The following is a 23,079-nucleotide window of genomic DNA, read 5'->3' as shown; positions in this document are numbered from 1 at the left end:
TTTTTTTTTTTTTTTTTTAACATTTTAGCAAAACAAAAAAAAAAAAAGTAGTGGAGGAGAGAACGTTGATATTAATTGTATCCAGTTTCTAAAGGAAAATTTTAAGTCCAGGTGGGAAATCTTGCTTTTAGTCATCCACACACCTGCTATGAATATTTGAAGATTTAGTCATAGCATTAACACAGCCAAACTGACAGTATACAGAGAGAAAAAAAGTCAAAATGTAGAGATAGGAAAACAATGAAAAATAAAAGAAATACACTAGTAAAATGACTTGTTAGAAAGCTAAACTAACAGGGAATATTTAAGACTGAAGAAGAAAAACGAGTTATGACCAATGATATGATCTTAAAGGCAGAAAGAGAAAGAAACTAGATCTTCTTTTCTTTCCCAAAACCACAACAGGAAATGAGGTGCCAGATGAAGGGTTGATATTGGAAATCAGAAAAGTATTTCTGAAAAGGAAAAATAAAATACAATGGAAGAGGTTATCACAGTGGATTTCTTTCTATGGCTACTTATTTTCCTAGAAGAAAATAAAAAATATAATGTCTGAAGACAGAGGACAAACAATGATTTTGCAAAGTTTGTAGCATGCAAAGACTTGCATTGAAATGTCATTTTATAATGAAATTCCTTATTGAAACATGCACACAAGTGTGTACACACACATACAATGAGAAAATTTTTAAAAATCACGTTATCAGTACTGTAAACTAAAATGCAGGCCAGGCACAGAGCTCCCACCTGTAAACCCGACACTTTGGTAGGCTGAGCCAGGAGGCTCACTTCAATTCAAGATCAGTTGGGGCAACATGGTGAAACCCCATCTCTACAAAAAATACAAAACAAAATTAGCTGGACACGGTGGCATGTACCTGTAGTCCCAGCTACTTGGGAGGCTGAAGTCAGAGGATCAATTAAGCTCGGGAGGTCAAGGCTACAGTGAGCCATGATAGAGCCACTGCACTCCAGATGGGGAGACAGAGTGAGACCCTATCTCTCAAAAGAAACAAAACTAAAAGCAGTTCCACAGTATCACAAGGCTTCAATGTGGATAAAATGTGTTAGTATAAGCACTTACAATGATTTTTCCAAAAATTTGCTAGTAAAATTTCTCTAACTGGGATTATTCTCATACAATAAATGTGCTTTAATTCTACCATCCTGCTCTTACCTTTACAGTCTTTCTTATTTGAAAGCACAACAAAACCACTTTTACAGGAACAGTGGTAACTTCCAGGTGTATTATCACAAATTTGACTGCAACCTCCATTTATATTTGAGGGATCTTTGCATTCATTTATATCTAAAACAGGAAAAAAACGAATTATTTTTAAAGTAATATAACCTGCAGAGAACTTTTCAGGAGACCAATCCTGATGAGCTGGGGGGCGGGGGTTATTATACATACCAAATTCACACTTTTCTCCTTGCCAACCTGGTTTACAAGTGCAAGTAAAAGAAGCTTTTCCATCTTTGCAGCTCATATATCCATCTTCATTGCATGGCAGAGGGCTACACTGGTCTGGAATGGCTGAAGGAAATAGACATCTATTTATTTTTTTTTACCTCATGTCATGGTAAAAGAAAATTGTGTGCACTATAATAAAAATCCTGAAGCCTGGAACCAATGGAAAAAAAAAAAAAAAAAGCACAACTCCTTCCTTTAAATAATACTTTTCTTAAGTTAAAAAGTGAGTCCATTAGGTAAATCTTTATAATTATTTTGTAAAAATAAACTACAGACGGCAGCAGTGGCCCATCTAGAGTGGCTGCTGCCAAGATGCCAGCTGCAGTAGGGAGGTGGGCCAGGGTCTCCCACTCCACAGAGCAGGTAGGAGCCCCACACTCCCCGGATGCTGCTGCAGCTTCCCTGTCATGGCTCCGGACCCGGGTGTCTCTGTGCTCTTGGGGGCCTGCTCCCGCTTCCAGGCTTCTCCCTGCAGCAGGCATCCACTCTGATCTAAGAGGCATGGCTGGGGCTGCACGCGCCACAGAGCTGGTGAAAGCCAAGGACAAGGGGGGCCCCACCCCTTCCAAACTGGTGGGACAAGAGTCCCCTGAGTGCAGCTGCAGCTGCCCAAGCCTGGCTGTAAACCTGGGCATCTCTGTGCTCATGGGGGCCTGGGAAGGCCCATTGTGCCCACCACAGGCTCAGAGTGCCTGCTCCTGCTTCCTGGTCTCTCTTCACTGCTGGCACCCACTCTGGTCATGGAACAAGGTTGGGGCTGAAGCCGGCTGCTGTTGCAGCCCGGCCAGGTGGACATAGGCTCAGGGCAGTGCTAAAAGGCCAGCCCCTTGCCCCCTCCAGTCTTTGGGCTCCAACAAGCATGGGAAGGGAGCTGACGGGGGTGCTGAGGGCAGCTCAGTGCTGGCCTGCAGGCACCCCCTTGGCACAAAGAGCCTGGGTGCCATGAACAGTGGCAGGAGGTAGACAGCTGCCTGTGTGGAAAAGGGTGGATCCCCCGTGAAGTCCCACCTTCAGGCTGGGAAAGGCCTGAGGCCTGTGGACTGGGCTGCCAGTACTGCTGACTGAAGGGGGATCTCCTGGTGCTTTTTCCTGGGCCCACCCATGGCAGCCCATGGACCAGTCAGCATGCACTTTCCCACTCTGAAGACCATAAAAACCCTAGACTCAGCCAGAACAGAACAGATATACAGACAACCAGCTGCAGAAAGGAGCTCCCATCTCCAGGGCCTCCTCTCTACTGGGAGCTGCAGACATTGAATGACCTGTCTGCAGAGAAGAACCATCCTCTCCAGGCCCTCCTCTGCTGAGAGCTGTTGATGGGACAACCAGCTGCAGAGAGGAGCCACCCACTCTAGGCCTCCTCTCTACTGAGAGCTGCAGAGACAATGGGATGACCTGGCTACAAAGAGGAGCCACCCGCTTCAAAGCCTCCTCTCCACTGAGAGCTGAACACTTGATGGGACAACCTGCCTACAGAGATGAGCTACCCACTGAGGGTGTCCTCTGAGCTCTTCTAATGCTCAGTAAAGCTCCTGTTCATCTTGCTCACTCTCTAGTTTTCTGCATACCTCACTCTTCATGGACGCAGGACAAGAACTTGGGCAAAGGCACTAATGGCTACAGAAGTTTCTAGACAGAAAAGCAACACCCCAAAGATTCCATAACACTACTTTTACATTGCAAATATATACAGTATTTTGTAACTGTAATTTAGATATTTTTCCAAATATATTACCTCATTTGAACCTTAGAACAATCCCATGAGGTAGACAGAACAATACTATTCTCAACATTAAGAGAAAAAAGAGGTTAGGCATGATGGCTCACACCTGTAATCCCAGCACTTTGGAAGACCAAGGCAGGCCGATCACTGGGGGCCTGGGCAACAAGGTGAAACCCTGTCTCTACTGAAAATATAAAACTTAGCTGGGCATGGTGGCACACTCCTGTAGTCCTGGCTACTCGGGAGTCTAAAGTACAAGAATTGCTTGAACCTGGGAGGCAGAGGCTGCAGTAAGCCAAGATCGTGATAGAGCAAGGCTCTCTCTCAAAAAAAAAAAAAAAAAAGAAAAGAAAAAAGAAAGAAAAGAAAAGAAAAAAAGAAAAAGAAAAGAACTTAAAACTTTCAGTTCGGGCTAAGATGATGTAACAAGGACCAGATTTATCTTCCTGCCTTAAATAAGTAGAACTTCAGTCTAACTATGCAAGATAATTGTTTTTCAAACATTGGAGAACAGGAAGGAGAACATCATGATTCCTAAGGAAAAGAAAATAAACAAGCTGAGACCTACAATTGGACCACATTCCTGCCTGGAGATAGCTTCTATGCAACAGTGCAAGAAACATAAACAGAGCCCAGTGGTCTCCTTGGGTTGAGAAAACAAATATTGGAGTTTGGGGAGATCAAATTGGAATTTTGCTGCTCAGAGTACTATAAAGGCAAAGAGAGGGAAAAACACGTGTGTGTATGGAAAGAGAGAGAGAAAGAGAGAGAGAGAAGAGAAAGAGAGTCTCCAGAGATCTGCAAAAAGATCCCCCAGGGTCTTTGGCTGAATGACGATTTGCACAGGAAAATTTCCAGAGCTCATAGAGAGATAGGGATAGTTTGTTTTAGACTACCCAGACCTAAAATATTTCATAGTACAAAGGGCATCAGGCAGACTCCTCACAAGGATGTAGACTTATTATTGAGGCTAAATTAGTTTTAAGCTAATGGCTACTCCAGATTGCCTTAACAGAGCCTAAAATCAAAACTCAAAAGATTTGTTTTTAATGTATTCCACATAAGTTACCTAAACGCCACAACAAAATCAAACACTATTTGGAAGAAGACAAGAAAATCCAGGACCCAGCAACATAAGCTGTAAGCTTATTTTCTGTTCCTTAGGAGTCACAGTGTTCTGCTTCCTGTTCTCCAATGTCCAAAACCATTATTTTATATACTTAGACTGAAGTTCTACTTATTTAAGGCAGGAGGATAAACTTGGTCCCTGTTACATCATCTTAGCCCAAACTGAAAGTTCCAAGTTCTTTTTTTCTATTTATACTGAGAATAGTATTGTTTGTTTGGTTCGGTAAACAATTAAAAATAAGTAGGAGTCAGATGCAGTGGTTCACTCTGCACTTTGGGAGGCAGATGAGGGAGGATCATGTGAGGCCAGGAGGTAAGACCAGTTTTGGCAACATAGTGAGATATAATCTTTAAAATTAATTTAAAAAATAAATTCCCCAGCTGTGGTAGTCCATGCCTGTTGTCCCAGCTATTTGAGAGGCTAAGGTAGGGGGATAGCTTGAGACTAGGAGTTTGAAGTTACTGTGAGTTATGATCACACCACTGGACTCCAGTCTGGGTAACAGTGAGACCTTATATCCAAATAAAATAAAGTACAATGTAAAATTAAATTAAATTAAGAAAATAATAGGCATGTAAAGAAACAAGAAAAAAATGTATAACCAAGAGAAAAATCAGTAGATGAAAATATATCTAAAATGGAAGAGATGACCAAAAATCAGAAAATAAACAAATAAAATTATTTTAAGTGCACTCCACATGTTCCCGTAGTAAATATAGGCATGATGAAAAAAATAAAATAAAATAGCAGATGTGGAACAGATCCAAATGGGACTTATTGAAATGAAAAATAGACTATATAAAATGAAAAATACAGTAAATGGGATTAAAAGTAAATTATCCATGGGAGAAAAAACAAGAGTGAACTTGAAGACATAAAAACTATCCAAAATTAAGGAAGGACAGATAAGAAGTATAAAAACAATAAATACATAAATAAACTGATAAATAATTAGAGCATGAATGACTTGTTAAACAACATCAAATGGCCTAATACATGTTATTGACATTCCAAGAGAAGAGGAAAGATAGCAGGGAGAAAGAAAAAAGAAATTGGAATAAATAATAGTAAATTGTTTTCTAAATTTGATGAAAACTATGAACACGCAGATCCAAGCAGCCCACTGAACACCAATCAGGATAAACCTAAAAATACTATATCAAATTAGAGAAAACCAGGGAAAAAGAGAAATCTAAAACACAGTGCATACATAGAAGAAAAAAAAAGCTAAGAATAACAGTAGTTTTCCCATCAGCATCTATTCAAGTGTAAGGACAATGGAGAGACATCTTTGACATACCGATGGAACACTATCAATATGGAAGTCTTTACCCAATAAAAATATCTCCCAAAAATAAAGGCAATATACTATTTTTTAATTAAAAAATATGAGAAAGGCTGGGCACGGTGGCTCACGCCTGTAATCCCAGCACTCTGGGAGGCCAAGGCAGTCAGATCACAAGGTCAGGAAATCAAGACCATCCTGGCTAACAGGGTGAAACCCTGTCTCTACGAAAAATACAAAAAATTAGCTGGGCGTGGTGGCAGGCACCTGTAGTCCCAGCTACTCGGGGAGCTGAGGCAGGAGAGTGGCATGAACCCGGGAGATGGAGCTTGCAGTGAGCTGAGGTTGTGCCACTGCACTGCAGCCTGGGTGACAGAGCAAGACTCTGTCTCAAAAAAAAAAAAAAAAAAGAGAGAAAATCCATCTTCATCAGATATGTAGTAAAAGAAATGTTAAAGGAATTTCTTCAGGCAGAAGGAACATGTTGTCAGATGGAAATGTGGATCTATAAAAAAGAATATGGAATGCCAGAAATGGTAAACATATGAGAAAATATAGAACAATGTTTTCTGGGACAGGTGCCAATGGCTTATGCCTGTAATCCTAGCACTTTGGGAGGCCAAGGTGGGTGGATCACTTGCAGCCGGGAATTTGAGACCATCCTAGGCAACATGGCAAAACCCTATCTCCACAAAAATACAAAAAAATTAGCCAGGCCTGTAATCCCAGCTATTTGGGAGGCTGAGGCACAAGAATGATTTGAATCCAGCAGACAGAGGTTGCAATAAGCTAAGATTGTGCCACTGCACTCCAGCTTAGATGACAGCACAAGACTCTGCCTCAAAAATAAATAAATAATACAATAAAACAATATTTTCTCATTTGATAGGCTATTTATAAATTAACATATCATGGAGTTTATAATGTATAATATTAAAATGTAAGGCAGAAACAGCACAAAAAAATAGAGGAAATGAGGTCTGGCACAGTGGCTCATGCCTGTTATCCCAGCACTTTGGAAGGCCAAGGTAAAAAGATCACTTGAAGCCAGAAGTTCAAAACTATCTAGGCAACAAAATGAGGCCCTATCTCTACAAACAAATTTAAAAATTAGCTGGACATGGTGCTACATGCCTGCAGCCCTAACTACTAAGGAGGCTGAGGCAGAAAGGAAGAAGGATTTGAGACCAGGAGTTCAAGGCTGCAGTGAGCTATGATCACCCCACCACACTCCAGCCTGGGCTAGAGAGTGAGATCCTGACCAAAAGAAAAAAAGAAAGAAAAGAAGAAAAGAAAAGAAATGAGTAAAAGAAGTTTGAGAAGCATAATTAATAACAGAGGAGACAAAATGGAAAAATGTAATCAACTTCCAGCCCCCCGCCCCCCCGCAAAAAAAAAAAAAAGTAGGGAAAGAAAAAAAAAACAGAACAGATGGGATTAATAGACTTTAACCATCATCAGTGGTAACATTAAATGTAAATGTCTATAGTCTAACACTCCACTTAAAAGACAGACATTGTCAGATTGGAGAAAACAGCAAGACCCAGAAGAAACTCACTTGAAATATAAACACACTGGTATGTTCAAAGTTAATGGATGGAAAAGTAAACCATAAACACACTAATCAAAGGAAAGCCAGAGTGACTATATTAATATAAGACAGATTTTAAAATAAGGAATATTACCAGAGAAAAAGAGCAATATTAAGAAGTACAAAGTAGGGCCTGGAATAGTGTTTCATGCCTGTAATTCTAGCAGTTTGGGAGGCCCAGGTAAAAGGATTGCTTGAGGCCAGGAGTCTGAGACCAGCCTGGACAACATACCCAAGACCCCATCTCTATAAAAAACAAATTAGGCTGGGCGCGGTGGCTCAAGCCTGTAATCCCAGCACTTGGGAGGACCGAAGACCGGGGCGGATCATGCAGGTCAGGATTTGAGACCATCCTGGCTAACACGGTGAAACCCCGTCTCTACTAAAAATACAAAAAAAAACTAGCCGGGCCGAGGTGGGGCGGGCGGCCTGTAGTCCCAGCTACTCGGGAGGCTGAGGAAGAGAATTGGCGTTAACCCGGGAGCGGAGTCTTGCAGTAGAGCTGAGATCTGGCCACTGCAGCTCCAGCCCGGGCCCCGACAGAAGCAAAACTCCGTCTCAAAAATAAATAAATAAATAAATAAATAAATAAATAAATAAATAAATAAGCCAGGAGTGATGATATGTGCCTATAGTTCCAGCTACTCAGGCGGCTGAGGCAGGAGGATTGCTTGAACCTAGGAGGTTGAGGCTGCAGTGAGCCATGATTGCAACATTGCACTCCAGCCTGGGCAACAGAGTAAGAGCTTGTCCAAAAAAAAAAAAAAAAAGTACAAGTAAAGATCAATTATAGTGCCTTGTTTATTTTCTTCCTAAAATATCAAAGCACTTTATCAATATGGCAAATGACATGCCATTTGTTTTTTATTTGTAATTTCTGTCCCCTCATTACACACTGCAATAGTCCCTTGGTTTCTGCACATTTGCACACCAGCTTCTCAACTTCCCAATCAACCGTACATGTTCTTCCCATCCTTCCAATACTTCCAATACTCCCAATATTTCTATCTCTTTGCATATGTTAGTCAAAGAAAATTTTTGTTGTTTAATAAATAACCAACCTAGATAATGCCTAATTAATTGCACAATTTTTTTAAAAAGTCTTCATAGGATCAAGTTTTTTGAAACGTGGCAATACATTAGGTATCAGTTAAAATCATAGAAAACAAACTAACAGAAAATTTTATCAAAATTATTATTCTTCTGTTCTTTGGTAAATTTTAAGAAAAGATAAAGCATGAATTAAATAATTAAACATAGGTGTTCAGACAAACTGTTCTACCTGTGTAATTGCAAGCACTTTAAATTAGAGAAAAACACAGTTAAATGAATACCTAGAGAATGTCAATGCTGGATGTAAAATATTCTCTGAACAAACATCACAATTTATATCTGTGGTTGCACCATTTGCTTTTACTAATTTACCAATTTCCCAACAAAGAGTCAAAAATAATCTACCAGAATTATCATTAGGTCCCTTGTGAACTTCAGAGCAAGAAAGCTAATTTGATTCATATAACGTCTTCCACGTTTATATTATCAATGCCAGAAAGTTAGCAGAATAAACGTGGCTCTACTTTGAGCTATTAACCTACTGTAACATTTAGTCACACTACTTGATTATGCAACAACAGCCAAAATAAAGCCATTGGGAATACAAATTCTGAAGCTGATGATCTAAAGCTTACTAAAACAAAGAACTCTGTTTAGTTTAAACATTAGGCAAAAAAATTCATTTTGAGTAATACAGTGGCATTTACAACCACAAACAAGTATTTTAAATGCAGTTTGAAAATATTTCCTTGCTGGACATACAACCCATCAAAGGATCATTTCTCGATTTTGAAACATTAGTTTACATTAGCATGCGTGTACTTTACCTACAGAGTCTTTGTTTTGTTTTTTCAATAGATGGTAGAAGTGCTTACCATTGACACAGCTTCTCAGGTCAGGATAAGAAGCATCAGTTGACTGGCGTGCAGCAGTGAATAACCCAGTTTGAAAAGAGCGAAGACAAACTGAAAAGAAAAACGAACATAATCTTCTTAGACACACATACTTGATCTGAATTCATGGTAGGAACTGTCCCAAGAGGTAGAATATTTATGCTCCTGTGGATTCACAAGATTCAGCCTTCAAAATGCAACACTAAATGTTTCCATCTACCTTTTGCAAAATTAAAATCTACAAGCAAGATGGCAACAGATACAGAATCATAAAAAATAGGTCTGTGACATCTTCTTCTCTCTGGAGAAGAACCTTAAAGTCAGAAGTGAAAAAACCTTGGTTTAGCACAGAAATTCATTGTCATATGTTTTTAATTCCATAGCAGAAACAAGATGTTACTCTCAAATCTATTGACCAGAGTCTGATTTAGAAAGTATATATAATTCAGTCAATAGAATCAGTTCTTGTTTCTACTTGCTACAGGCTACTTCCAATTCTTCTAATGTTGACCTGAGATTAATACAATAATATTTGTATAATGCTTCTATATTACAAAACAGGTTTACTTCATTCCCTTCATTCTTCACTACAACCCTGTGAAATCAGATATAGCAACCTGGTAGATATTGCTAGGAAACTAAGAAATGACAGCTGGAATTGTAAAGATGAAATACTTTGCAACTTTAAGGTAACTAGAAGTTACTTAGTGCCAAAAATACATTTCTTAACAGGCATTAAAGACACTATATGTATTACTTCATTGTTCAGACAGTCACTGACTTACCATAAAAAAAAGATGGTGTTTTACTTAGCTTTTGCCGAGTAAAAAACCACCCCCAAAATTAGTAGCCTAAATAATCTTTGTGTTTTTCTCATGATTTGTGAGTCAAATATTTGCAGAGTTTGGTTGGGTTGTTTGTCTCTGCTGCCAATGGAGTCAACCAGGATGGCTGTGGCAGGGGACTGCTTCCAAGATGGAGCTAATGTTCTTCGGCATCTCTCTTTCCATATGATAGATCATGCTTCAAAGTTCTCCGTGTGGGTGTTTCCCTTAGCATGCTGGTCTTACAGTGGCACTTCTTTCATGACAGCTAACTTCTAAGAGAGAGAAAGCCAGCTGCCATGGCAGTTATGGGACATTGTATCACTTCTATCATATTATATTGATCAAAGGGGTCCCAGGGTCCACCCAGATTCAAAGGGTAGGGTGTGGGTTGGGGATTTATTCTACCTCTTGATCAGGATATGGCAAAATGACACTGCAGAAGGGTATGTGGAACGGGAGACATTTTTGAACTATCTTTGGAAAAATATAATTTATCACAGACAGATTAAAAGATTCATTTGAAGTCAGTATATGTTTAAGTTACCTATGGCTGCTATGACAAATTACCACAAATTTAGTAGCTTTAAATATAAAAATGTATTGCTTTACAGTGCTGAGAGTCTAAAACCAAAGGGTTAGCAGGGATCCATTCCTTCTGGACGCTTCAAAGAAGAATCCCTTTCCTTGTCTTTTTCAGCTTCTAGAGGCCATCTGCATTCCTGGGCTCGTGGCCTCATCCTTGCATGTCTGCCAATTCTTGCTTTGTCATTCCATATCCTACTACTGACTCTGATCTCCTGCCATCCTGTTATGAAGACCCTTATGGTTTTATCGAGTCCTCTCAGATATCCCAGGATAATGTCTCCATGGAAAGATCTTTCGTCACATCTGCAAAGTCTCCATTTGCCATATGAGGTAACAGTCACAAGTTCTGAGGATTAGGACATAGATATGTTTGGGGTGGGGAGGGCTAGGCAGGGTGGAGTAAGGAGGTCATTATTCAGCCTACCATGGTGAGTTAGAATATCTTCCCAAATAAGTCTTACCTTACACATCATGGGGGTGTTTCTGGAGCCCCTATCTTAATCTACTTTGTGTTGCTATAACAAAATACCACAGACTGGCTAATTTATAAAAGAAATTTACTTCTCCCAGTTCTGGAGGCTGGGAATTCTGATATTAAGGTACTTCGGCATCTCATGAAGGCCCTCTTGTTACACCATCCCCCAGCAGATGGCAAGAGAGTTGAGAGGGTGAAAGAGCAAGAGGCCAAACTTGCAGCCTCCAGCCCTTTCATAATTGGTGTTAGGCCATTCATGAGGGTGCAGCCTTAATGACCTAAACACCTCCCATTAGGCCCCACCTCCCAACACTGTTCCACTGGGAATTAAGTTTCCAGCACATGCATTTTGAGGATCACATTCAAGCCTAGCATTTGCTCCAGCCCCCAAAATTCACGTCCTTCTCATGTGCAAAATATATTCATTCCATCTCAGTAGCCCTGGTATGGTTTGACTGTGTCCCCACCCAAAATCTCATCTTGAATTCTAATCCCCCCAATCCCCATGTATCATGGGACAGACCAGGTAGAGGTAATTGAATTGGGGGGGGGGGCGATTTTCCCCATGGTGTTCTCACAAGATCTGATGATTTTATGTGTTTGTCAGTTCCTCCTGTATTCATTCTCCTTCCTGCTGCCTTGTGAAGAAGGTGCCTTGCTTCCTAATATGGTTTGGCTGTGTCCCCACCGAAATCTCACCTTGAATTGTAATAATACCGATGTGTCAAGGGCAGGGCCAGGTGGAGATAATTGAATCATGGGGGCAATTTCCCCCACACTGTTCTCATGGTAGTGAGTAAGTCTCACAAGATCTGATGGTTTTATAGATGGGAGATCCCCTGCACAAGCTCTCTTGCCTGTCGCCATGTAAGATGTAACTTTGCTCCCCATTCACCTTCTGCCATGACTATGAGGTCTTTCCAGCCATGTGGAACTATGAGTCAATTAAACCTCTTTTAAATTACAAATTACCCAGTCTCAGGTATGTCTTTATTAGCAACATGAAAATTAACTAATACACTTTCCCTTTGCCTTCCGTCATGATTCTAAGTTTCCCAAGACCTCCCCAGTCATGCTGAACTATAAGTCAATTAAACCTCTTTTCTCTATAAATTATCCAGTCTTGGGTATGTCTTTATAATAATAGTGTGAAAACAGGCTAATACAAGCCCCCATGTCTTAACTCATACTAGCACCAACTCAAAAGTCCAAAGTCCAAAGTCTCATCTAAATCACATATGGATGAGACTCAAGGCATGATTCACCCTAAGGCAAATTCCCACCAGCTATGAGTTTCCAAAATGCAGTGAGATAAGCATGATTCCATTACAAAAAGGTAAAACAGGTAAGAACCGTAACTGGTCCTAAGGAAGTCCAAAACTCATTAAGAAAAACAATATAAAATGTTAAAGCTCTAATACAGTTTTCCTTGACTCTATGTCCTGACTTCTGAGCACACAGGGGTAGGGGTTGAGACCTCAAGGCCTTGGCCAACCCATCCCTATGGTTTTGCTGGATGTAGGCCATGCTGCGGCTCTCACAAGTTGGAGTCTTGTGCCTGCAGCTTTCCCAGACAGAAGTTGCATACTGGTAGCCCTATAGTTCTGGGCTCTTGGGGCTTCCCAACTCCCATGGCTCCACTAGGCATTGCCCCGGTGGGGGTTCACTACAGTGGCTCTGCTGCTGTAACAAGTCTCTGCCTGGGCACCCCCAGACTGTCCATAATAACCTTTGACATCTAGATGGAAGCCCCATGACCCCACAGCTTTTGCATTCTGTGCACCCGCAAAATTAACACCACATGAATGCCACCAACGCTTATGAGGTACGTACATTCCAGAGTGGTGGGTTGAGATGCACCTAGGCCCACTTGAGCCATGTTTGGGATGGCCAAGGGACACTGTGCTGAAATTCCAGCAGCACAGTCCCTAGGTCGTGCTGAGCAGTGGTGGTCCTGCAGGTGCCCCTCTGGAAACTACATCAAGGTCCTGCTCTGGGCCAGTGATGGGAGAGGCAGCCTCAAAAATCTCTCAAATGTCTTTGAGGTCTTTCACCCATTGTTTTGAAAAACAGCACCTGGCTCCATTTATTTATTTATTTATTTATTTAAATTTCAACAGGTTTTTGGGGGAATAGGTGGTGTCTGGTTACATGTATAAGTAAGTTCTCTCATAGTGATTGCTGAGATTTTGGTTCATCCATTACCCAAGCAGTGTACACTGTACCCAACGTGTAGTCTTTTATCTTTCACCCCGCTTCCACCAGTTCTCCCGAGTCCCCAAAGTCCATTGTATCACTCTTATGCCTTTGCATCCTCATAGCTTAGCTCCCACTTATAACTGTGAACATACAATGTTTGGTTTTCCATTCCTGAGTTACTTCACTTAAAATAATGAGCTCCTGGCTCCTTTCTATTCATGGCAATCTCTTTGGCAAATGGTAACTTGGGACACACCATTGGTTTGCTTTCCTAAAGACCTTTTCACTCTTTATATGACCAGGCTGTGAATTTCCCAAATATTTTTGCCCTGATTCCCTTTTACTTATAAATCCCAACTTTAAATCATTTCTCTTTTTCTCATATATTACTATATTCAGTTAAAAGTAGCCACAAAGGCTGGGCACAGTAGCTCATATCTGTAATCCTAGTTCTTTGGGAGGCCGAGTCACGTGGATCACTTAAGGTAAGGAGTTTGAGGCCGCCTGGCAAACATGAAAAAATGCTGTCTCTATTAAAAATACAAAAATTAGCCAGGTGTGGTGGCGCACACCTGTAATCCTAGCTACTTGGGAGGCTGAGGTACAAGAACTGCTTGAACTTGGGAGGCAGAGGCTACAGTGAGCCAAGATCACACCACTGCACTCCAGCCTGGGTGACAAAGCACGACTCTGTCTCTAAATAAATAAATAGATAAATAAATAAATGTAGCCACACAGTTCCTTCAATATTTTGCTTAGAAATCTCTGCTATCCTAGTACATATCTCTTAAATTCAGCCTTCCCTAAAGCCCTCAGGCATGGAGATAATTCAGCCAATTTCTTTGCCACCTTGTAACAATGTTGGTCTTTACTCTAGTTTCCAGTGCTTTGTTTCTCACTTCCATCTAGGATCTCATCAGAATGGCCTTTAGCATTCATATTTCTACCAACAATCTAATCATGACACTTAAGTAATCTCTAAGAAGTTACATTCTTTTCCTACATGTCTTCTCTTTTTTTGACTCTTCACCAGAATCATCCTCAATGTTCCATTCACAGCTATCTAGGTTTTCCTAGTCTGCTCCTCCAGATTCTTCCAGCCTTTAGCCATTACCCAGTTCAAAACTGCTTCCACATTTTCAGGTATTTGTTATAGAAACAAGCCAGTGTCTGGCACCAATGTTTCGTCTTAGCCCTTTTTGTGTTGCTATAACAGAATACCACAGACTCAGTTATTTATAAAGAAAAAATCATTTTTCACAGTTCTGGAGACTGGAAAGTCCAATATGAAGGTGCTAATCATCTGGTAAGGGCCTTCTTACGCACGGCAGCATTCCATGATGGAAGGTAGTAACGCAAAAGGGTACAAGACGTAGAGAGGGGAAGGGAGCCAAACTCAGCCCCAGTAAAACCCAAGTAGTTTTAGGTCTCGAGTAGTCTTATCTTTCGTTCATTTGTCCTTCTTCTTGTATCATCTATTCTGAGACTTCATTTATTCTAGTGTGAATATTTCATTAGAATCATCACTTTTGAGAAAGCTTCATTTCGCATCTCTGGCAAATTTTACAGTGAATAACAGCCAAAATTTGAAAGCCCTGAGGCTGGAGACCCAAGTGAAATGTTTCATATGGATTTAGAACCCCAGGCCAGACTACATTAGCTTAAACACATAAGGCACATTATATAAAAGCCTACATTAATATTCATGATAATACTGTCATGGAAAAGTGCATTCAGAATTACAGTGTGGAGAGCCAGTTGCTTTGCCACTCCAAAGCCGTGCAATACAGAACCCTCATAGTCCCACTTAATCTTTTTTACCACACAACAGGAATAGGAAAAATTGAGGAGGGTGAACAGGAAGGTGAAAGCTGGAGGGAGATTGTCTCTGCTTCTGTAAACTGACGCAGAAGCTCCCACAAGAAAAGGGATTAAAAACAGAAATTAGGACCATAGGAGAGAAAGGCTAAGCAACAGACCCTTTCAAGAGAGGTTCTGGTGGTCAAGGCATAACCTCTTAGGAAAAGATCTTGCTACATGTACCTTTACTTATATTTTTCACCATTAGTTTTATTAACAATCAAACTGGTTTCCTTTTGCCACTTTCTATAGGCACCACTATCCTAGCTATCTTGATTTGTCAATTCTAAAAAATAGTTCGAACAGTCACTGACTCCTAGACAAAGGAATTGTAATGGATCATGAGTCAGGTAAATTTTTTATTTCTCCAAGAAACTACTTTATACCCCTCTGTCTTTAAGTCACAGAAAAGATATCACATAAAAGGCTGAATGTTTGCTTGTTTTGACTGGAGGAGTACAAGGCTGAGTTATTCATACCCCATCCCTTTGACTGCATTATGATCGCTCATCTTTGAAAAGCCCATCACTTGCTTTCAAAATATACATATATATTTCTTTCTATCTCCATTTCCTCCGTTTCCACTTTCATTCATCCTTTAGGCAGTCATTCTAATGAGTTGTGTGGTTTTTGGTTTTTTTGTTTGTTTGTTTGTTTTGTTTTGTTTTGTTTTTTCTTTGAGACAGAGTCTCTGTCGCCCAGGCTGGAGTACAGTGGCACGATCTTGGCTCACTGCAACCTCCACCTTCTGGGTTCAAGTGATTCTCATCCCTCAGCCTCCCCAGTAGCTGGGATTACAGGCCTCACCACCACTCCTTCATTCCTGGCTAATCTTTATATTTTGACTAGAAATGGAGTTTCACCATGCTAGTCAGGCTGGTCTCGAACTCCTAACTTCAAGTGATCTGCCCTTCTCAGCCTCCCAAAGTGCTGGAATTACAGGCATGGGACACCATGCCCAGTGGTTATGTGCATTTTTAAAATTTGTAAGTGTTCTTGAAAATATATATTTACAATTTCATGTCCATGTTTTCATTCATGTGTGTAAATGGTTTTGTATAATATATCACATCCTCTAATATTTTTCACTCAGCACCTGATTTTTATGATCAATCTATGCTGCTACACATAATTCATTGTTACTAACCACTAAGCATTACATCACAGTATGCAACCACCACTTTAGAATTCTGTCTACCCATGATAGATATTCAAATTACCTCCAATTTTCTACCTCTACAAGAAAGTGGAAAGTACATCCTCATGCATGTCTCCTTAGTACCTGCATAACAATTTCTTTGGAATAGATATCCAGGGGTGGAATTGTGTGATCATTAAATAGGATTGTACTTAATGGCTTGGCAGAGGTGCATTCTCACCAGTGGGATACAAGGATTTCTATATCCTTGCTTTCTAATTTTTGGCAGACTAATAAGTAATAAAGTAATATCACATTGTTTTTCTGATTTCTAAGGATATGGAGCATATTTTCATGTCATTTTCCAAATCTGAAAGTTTTCTTCTTTGAAAATTTTCCCTATTTTTTTTTTTTTACCATTTTCTATTGATCTTTGTTTTCCTGCAGATTTGAAAAAATTTAAACATTTATAAATATCATCTCTTGATATTTACATTTTTGATATTTATTTGACAGAGACAGAACTGTCATTTGTCTCTTAATCTTACTATTCACGTCTCTCTTGTAAGATAAATTCTTAATTTTGTTATAATAAAATTTATTATTTCACCTTACAGTTTGTGAATTTAAAATTTTCCCCCAGGCCATCAGTCACAAAGATATTCTCCCATATTATTTCTTTAATTTCATAGTTTTATTTTAACATTTTTGTCTTTATTCTACCTAGAATTCACCTTTACATTTGGTGGTAATTAGAAACCCACATTTATTTGTCTGCCAATAGCTGGCCACTCTTCTCAATGCCATCTTTAAATAATCCAGTGACTTACAGTATCATCTTTATCAAATATTAGGTTGTCATAGATACATGAGTCTTTCTCTGAACTTTCTGTTCAGTTTCATTAGTCTACATGTTCTGAAAATACCAAACAGTTTTATTTCTATACCTTTGTATTATTAATATTTGATAAAGTATTTCTCTTTTTTGTATTTTAGACATGTGTGGACTTTCATTCGCTCTCTTAAATTTTAAAATGAGTGTATCAAGTTTCTTAAAAATATTTTTTTAAACAAGATTGCTCTGAACATATAAATTTGAGGATGGCCGCACATAGTAGCTTACACCTATAATCCTAGCACTTTGGGAAGCCCTGACAGCAGGATTGCTTGAGCCCAGGAATTTGAGACCCGCATGGACAACATAGAGAGACCCCATTTCTAAAAACATAAAATATAATAAGAGAAAATAAAATAAATTTGAGAACTGATCACTTTATAGCATCACTCAATTCAAGATCATGAAGTATCTTTCAATGGTTTTAATTCATTTTCTACGTCTTCAATTTGAGTATTAAAATTTTCTCCATAGGGCTTTTATGTGTTCTTCAGATATTTCTAGATATTTTATGGGATTTGCTGCTATTGTGAATGGTATCATCTTTTTAATTTCTACTAGACTATTGCTTGTGTTAATAACTACTATGAATTTGTATAGGAGAGTCATAGAATTATCTAAATCTCTTATGTGTTCTTACATTTTGTCTGTGGATTCTATTTTTTTCCAGTATTATATCAATTAAAAACAATGACAGGACTATATTATAGCTTATGATCTATAAAATCCCTATTTTTCTTTCCTTATTGCATTTAATGTAACCTCCAGTACTTTTCTTTCTGTTCTCAACCTCAAAGAAACTATAACTAAATTTTATCCATTAGGTGTAATGTTTACTGTAGATTTTGTTCGCTTCCTTTCTTTTTCTTTTCTCTCTCTTTCTCTTTCCATCCCTCCCTCCTTCCTTTCTCATGCCAATTTGCCCAAAACAATCCTATTTTATTCTTTTTACAGCTGACATTGACCTTGTGCAGTATTAATCCTGAACTGAAATGTGAAAATTTGGAAGATAAATTAGGTGCTTATTCTATATTTAAACTTTACCAACCTCAGAACCTTTTCTTATATTCTAATTTGACAAAAGCTTTGATCATAACTAAGTAGTGATCTCTATCAACTGCTTTTTCTGTATGAACTGAGGTAATACTACACTTTTAGGGGTGGGGTCTTACTATGTTACCCAGGCTAGTGTCAAACTCCTGGCCTCAAGTGATCCTCCCACTTCAGCCTCTTGAGTGGCTGGGATTACAGGCATAAGCCACTGCACCCAGCTGATTTTCTGATGTTAAATCATCTTTAAATTTCTGGAATAATTTTACTTGATCATGATATTATTTTTAACACACTTAAGATCGGACTGAATATCATTTTATTTAGAATTAATTCAGAAAGCAAAAGGAATTCTATTTTTCTTTTCTTTTATTCCCTCACTTAAATTTTAAAATGAGTTTACTATATGTCTTTATTTGGTTTTGGAGTCAAGATTACACAAGCCTCTTAGAATAAGCTCATTTTTCAAGGACGATATCTTAATAAGGGAAACATTAACAATTTCCTAAAATTTGTAAGAGTTCATTTGTAAAACCATCTGGATCTGGGTTTTGGGAGAAATAGGAAGAAGAGGGCTTTGGCTGCGGTTTCAACTTGTTTAATACTTGTTTGTATAACTAAGTTCTCCATTGCTTCCTGTGAAATTACAGATATTTTATGTTTTTCTAGGAACACATCCATTTTATTTAGGTTCCCAAATGTATTTGATGTAGCTGTTTGTAATATTTTATGATACTGTTTTTAACCTGTGTTGACTTTAGAATATTTTCCCTTTCCATCTTGTACTCTATGTATTGGCGTTTCCTCCTTCTCTGTTTTGTTTTTCCTTAATTATTCTTGCCAGATGTTAGTCTCACTCGCTAACCCTTCTGAAGAATGAGAATCTGCTTTCGTTAATGCTCACTTTTGTTTTTCTTTTCCACTTATTTCTCTCTCTGCTTTTGTTACTTTAAAACTTCTTGTGACTCGGGGTTTGCTCTCTTGTACTTTTTGTGTTTGTTTTCTCAATTGGAAAGCTCAGGCCATGTTTTAAATGGTCAAATCTGTTCTGTCACTACTGCCTTGTCAGTTAGAACACAACCCCCCCACCACACACACCAGCAGGTCAGGCCAGCTTTTCATCTACCCAGACATTTCTTACACTTCCTGTTGCTGTCATTTTATTTTGTTATTAACGTGCTTGGAATCTTATTGTTTCTTTAGAGAAGATTTGAAGGGAGGGAGTCAGCATTCTGAGGTAATTCACCAACTTGGCAGGAATTAGAAACTAAAAATAATTTCTTTTTTTTTTTATTTTCAGGGTTTTTTTCTTATTTTATTTTTTGCCAGCTTACACCAAAAAATGATTTCTAATGTTTATATTTAGGCTCAGAGTTTACCATTCTTCCCAGGAAGTTTCTCTCTCTTTAATAGAAACACCTACTCTGTTAGGTGATACGAGGCCTATGGAAATGGTAGTGATTTATTCTACTTCTTACAAAAGAGAAGAATACAATTTAAAAACTATAATGGAACCCAGAGTACTTATTTCCAAATCACATGTTTTCAAGATAGCACAGGGAATACGTAGACCAATTGAAGTGCTTTATTAGTCCCTGAAAACTAAGTCTAAATATTGCCCCAAATATATGGGTTATAGTTATTTAATTTCTTTGGTGACCTTATCTCACCACAGGGGACTTCCTATATGAGCTGTTGTAGTTAGTAAAACTACTATTAGATTTACCAGGGAAAGGATTGTTTTGTTTTGCTTTTCAAATTAGAGCCATTGGCCTATAGACTATACACATCAAATAACAAAAAAAGTGTAACTGAGGCAGGACATTTTAAAATTGTTTTAACAGTGGAATTCACCACACATGCCTATATACAAATAAAGACCAAAATATGAAATTTAAATCAAAAAACAAATCATAATAAAAGTATATTTTGTTTCACATGATGGGGTGATTAAACAAGAATATATTTGAAGAAATTTTGACACAGTAAGTTATTTATGTACATTGACTTATTTGGTGATTTAAAAGCTCTGAAGTTAGAAAATATAGTTACAGGGCACACTTAAAACTACAGAACCTGAAAAGCTAAACAACTTGTTTCACCTGATACAGCTAAAAATTTTTAGGTCTGAGGCTGGAGCCCACATCTTGTGTTTTTGTTTTAGTTTGTTTTGTTTTATACTTTTTTTTTTTTTTTTTTTTTTACCATGTTGCCAAATGAGGTAGGCAAAGAGAAGAAAGAGTTGGGTGGAACCAGAAAAGTGGAAGAGAGATACAAGGAGAAAAGAAAAATATTTTATCTAAGGAACTTCCCCAGAACACATAATGCTGTATTAACATGGTATTTATCTTTATCCAAATGTACTCTGATCAAAGGAATGTATCCTCTACAGTAGTGTGCCTGCAAAAACACAGCCTCATTACATGGACCTAAAAAGCAAGAGTTAACACTGTATTTTTTAATGCATATGTAATATTTAACAGTCAAATATTGTCTATTTTTATTATAAAATATTTACATTTCTATCTAAAATTAAAAAGCTGAAATAGTCTAGATATACTATCTTTTCTACACTTTAATAGTACAAATTATTGGTTTTTGTTTTGAAAAGTGAGGAGTAACATGTAACCTTACAAAAGAAAACATCTTTTTCATGGATATATATCTATATCCCACTGCCCTTTTAAACTACAGCAGCTAAGGCTGGGCAGGGTGGGTCATGCCTGTAACCCTAACACTTTGGAGGCTGAGGAGGGTGGATGCTTGAGGTCAGGAGTTCAAGACTACCCTGGCCAACATGGCGAAACCCTGTCTCTACTAAAAATACAAAAATTAGCTGGGTGTGGTGGCACATGCCTGTAATTCCAGTTACTCACGAGGCTGAGGCATGAGATTCACTTGAACCCAGGGAAGTAGAAGTTACAGTGAGCCAAGAGCAGGCCACCACACTCCAGCTCTTGGCTCACAGCAAGGCCCTGTCTCAAAAAACAAAATAAAAAAAGTTAACCCATGAAAACGCATATGGGTTATGAGCTCATAGACTATGAGCACCTCAATATAACTGAGCATCAGCCCAAGAGCTTCATGAGAAAGACATGAGAAAGAAAAACACTAAAATTTAAAATGCCACATGGTAATTAAAGAACTGTTCCAAATTTCTCAACATGTCTTAAATATAAAGACAGCAAAATTGCATATAAAATGAAACCTCACTCCCAAGGATAATGAAATTACATTGGATGGAATAGATGGGTAGAGAGTTAGACAGGAATATATCTAAGTTCCCTTCCATTTCTAAGATGATATAATTGAGATGTTTTGAACTTACCTAAGTATTTTGGATAAAATAATCCTAGAAAGAAGAAAAGAAAACATATATCTTAGCAAACCTAAATTTCATTATAGAGTTAAAACTTAATTTTATAATGTGTTTTATATCAAAGATGCAAATAAATTACATATAATCATCATTTTCACATTATAACTTTTTATATAGTAAGATATACTAAGAGAAAACAATAAAGTTAAACCAATAAGACACTTAGGCTTAAAGAAATACTGATCAATTAATCATGTTTCAAAGGCTTCTAATCTGAAAACAAGCTCGATTTAAGATGGTAAATATAATCATGCATGCCCTTTTTTTGTACATCTTTTAATTTTTCCATAATGATTAGATAACCATTTGACACATTTTATGTCATAATGATGACCCACACAGATTCAGTGTTCAATCACAGTAACATACTCTGTCTTGTTTTTTTTTTTTGAGATGAGGTTTCTCTGTGTCACCCATGCTAGAGTGCAGTGGCATGACCATGACTCACTGCAGCCTCAACCTCCTGGGATCAAGTAATCCTCCCATCTCAGTCCCCCAAGTAGCTGGAACTACGGGTACATGTCACCATGCACAGCTGATTTTTTGTTGTTGCAAATTATTTTTTTGTAGAGATGGGGTCTCACTATGCTGCCTAGGCCTCAAACTGCTGGACTCCAGCGATCCTCCTGCCTTGGCCTCCCAAAGTGCTGGGATTACAGGTGTGAGCCAAGGTGCCCAGCTAACAGTGACATACTTTGAAGTGAATTAAAGTAGACATTTATCTTGTACATCTTATGTACATATAATACCTTACTTATAAATTGGTTGTGTACCAAAAGTTTGTCTGTAAATCAGTCATTTGGAGTAAAGAATGTGCTTTCTCAAAGGGAGAAAAATGTTAAAAATTTCTGATAGTAAAGTTCTCAGGTTGGTCAACGAAAGCATTTTTAAGCCATGATATATCTAATGTGTACCATTAACAGTACAAGAATACCTCATGAGAAACCAAAATTTCTACACAAAGACACAGTCAATGTTACCACTTAGTAAGTACAGAACATAAGCTCATCCAGAACTGAGTCAAAGGCCTCATTCTTTCCCCCTCTCACATATAAACCTACACAATAGATAATGGGATTCAAAGGTGATGTTGCGACCGTCAAAGCAATATATTAGAGATGTTGAGGCATAAGTGGTACTGAGAAGACTGGAAATGTGGACTGCAGTATTAGAGATGTGGACACCTGTAATCACGAGAATCATGACACAGTAACAAATGTTTGGTGGGGGTGTGGCAGGGGGGTCACTGTGGTCACACGTGTAATCCTAGCACTTTCGGAGACTAAGGTGGGCAGATTGCTTGAGCCCAGCCTGGGCAACATGGCAAAACCCCCTCTCTACAAAGAATACCAAAATTAGTCAGGTGTGGGGCTACACACCTGTAGTCTCAGCAACATAGGAGGCTGAGAGAGGAGGATTGCCTGAGCCAGGGGGTCAAGGCCACAGTGAACCATGATCATGCCACTGCACTCTAGCCTGGGCTACAGAGCAAGACTCTGTCTTAAAAAAACAAACAAAAAAAA

The 23,079-nt window shown here is 38.6% G+C and overlaps 1 protein-coding gene across 1 annotated transcript in view; it reads right to left on the bottom strand.

The window, feature by feature from the left end:
• PROS1 (protein S) overlaps positions 1 to 23,079 on the bottom strand; it is a 101,929-nt gene that overhangs the window by 31,534 nt on the left and 47,316 nt on the right. The window contains exons 3-6 of the mRNA XM_017855198.1: positions 21,506 to 21,529; positions 9,131 to 9,220; positions 1,415 to 1,537; positions 1,178 to 1,309 (exon numbers count right to left, since the gene is read on the bottom strand). Coding sequence (XP_017710687.1) covers positions 1,178 to 1,309; positions 1,415 to 1,490 — 208 coding nt within the window. The 5' untranslated portion in view covers positions 1,491 to 1,537; positions 9,131 to 9,220; positions 21,506 to 21,529. The remainder of the gene's footprint in view (positions 1 to 1,177; positions 1,310 to 1,414; positions 1,538 to 9,130; positions 9,221 to 21,505; positions 21,530 to 23,079) is intronic.

Source organism: Rhinopithecus bieti, unplaced genomic scaffold (assembly GCF_001698545.2).
Source record: "Rhinopithecus bieti isolate Rb0 unplaced genomic scaffold, ASM169854v2 scaffold_2454, whole genome shotgun sequence".
Lineage (NCBI taxonomy): Eukaryota > Metazoa > Chordata > Mammalia > Primates > Cercopithecidae > Rhinopithecus > Rhinopithecus bieti.
This window is presented reverse-complemented; position numbering and strand designations above follow the sequence as displayed.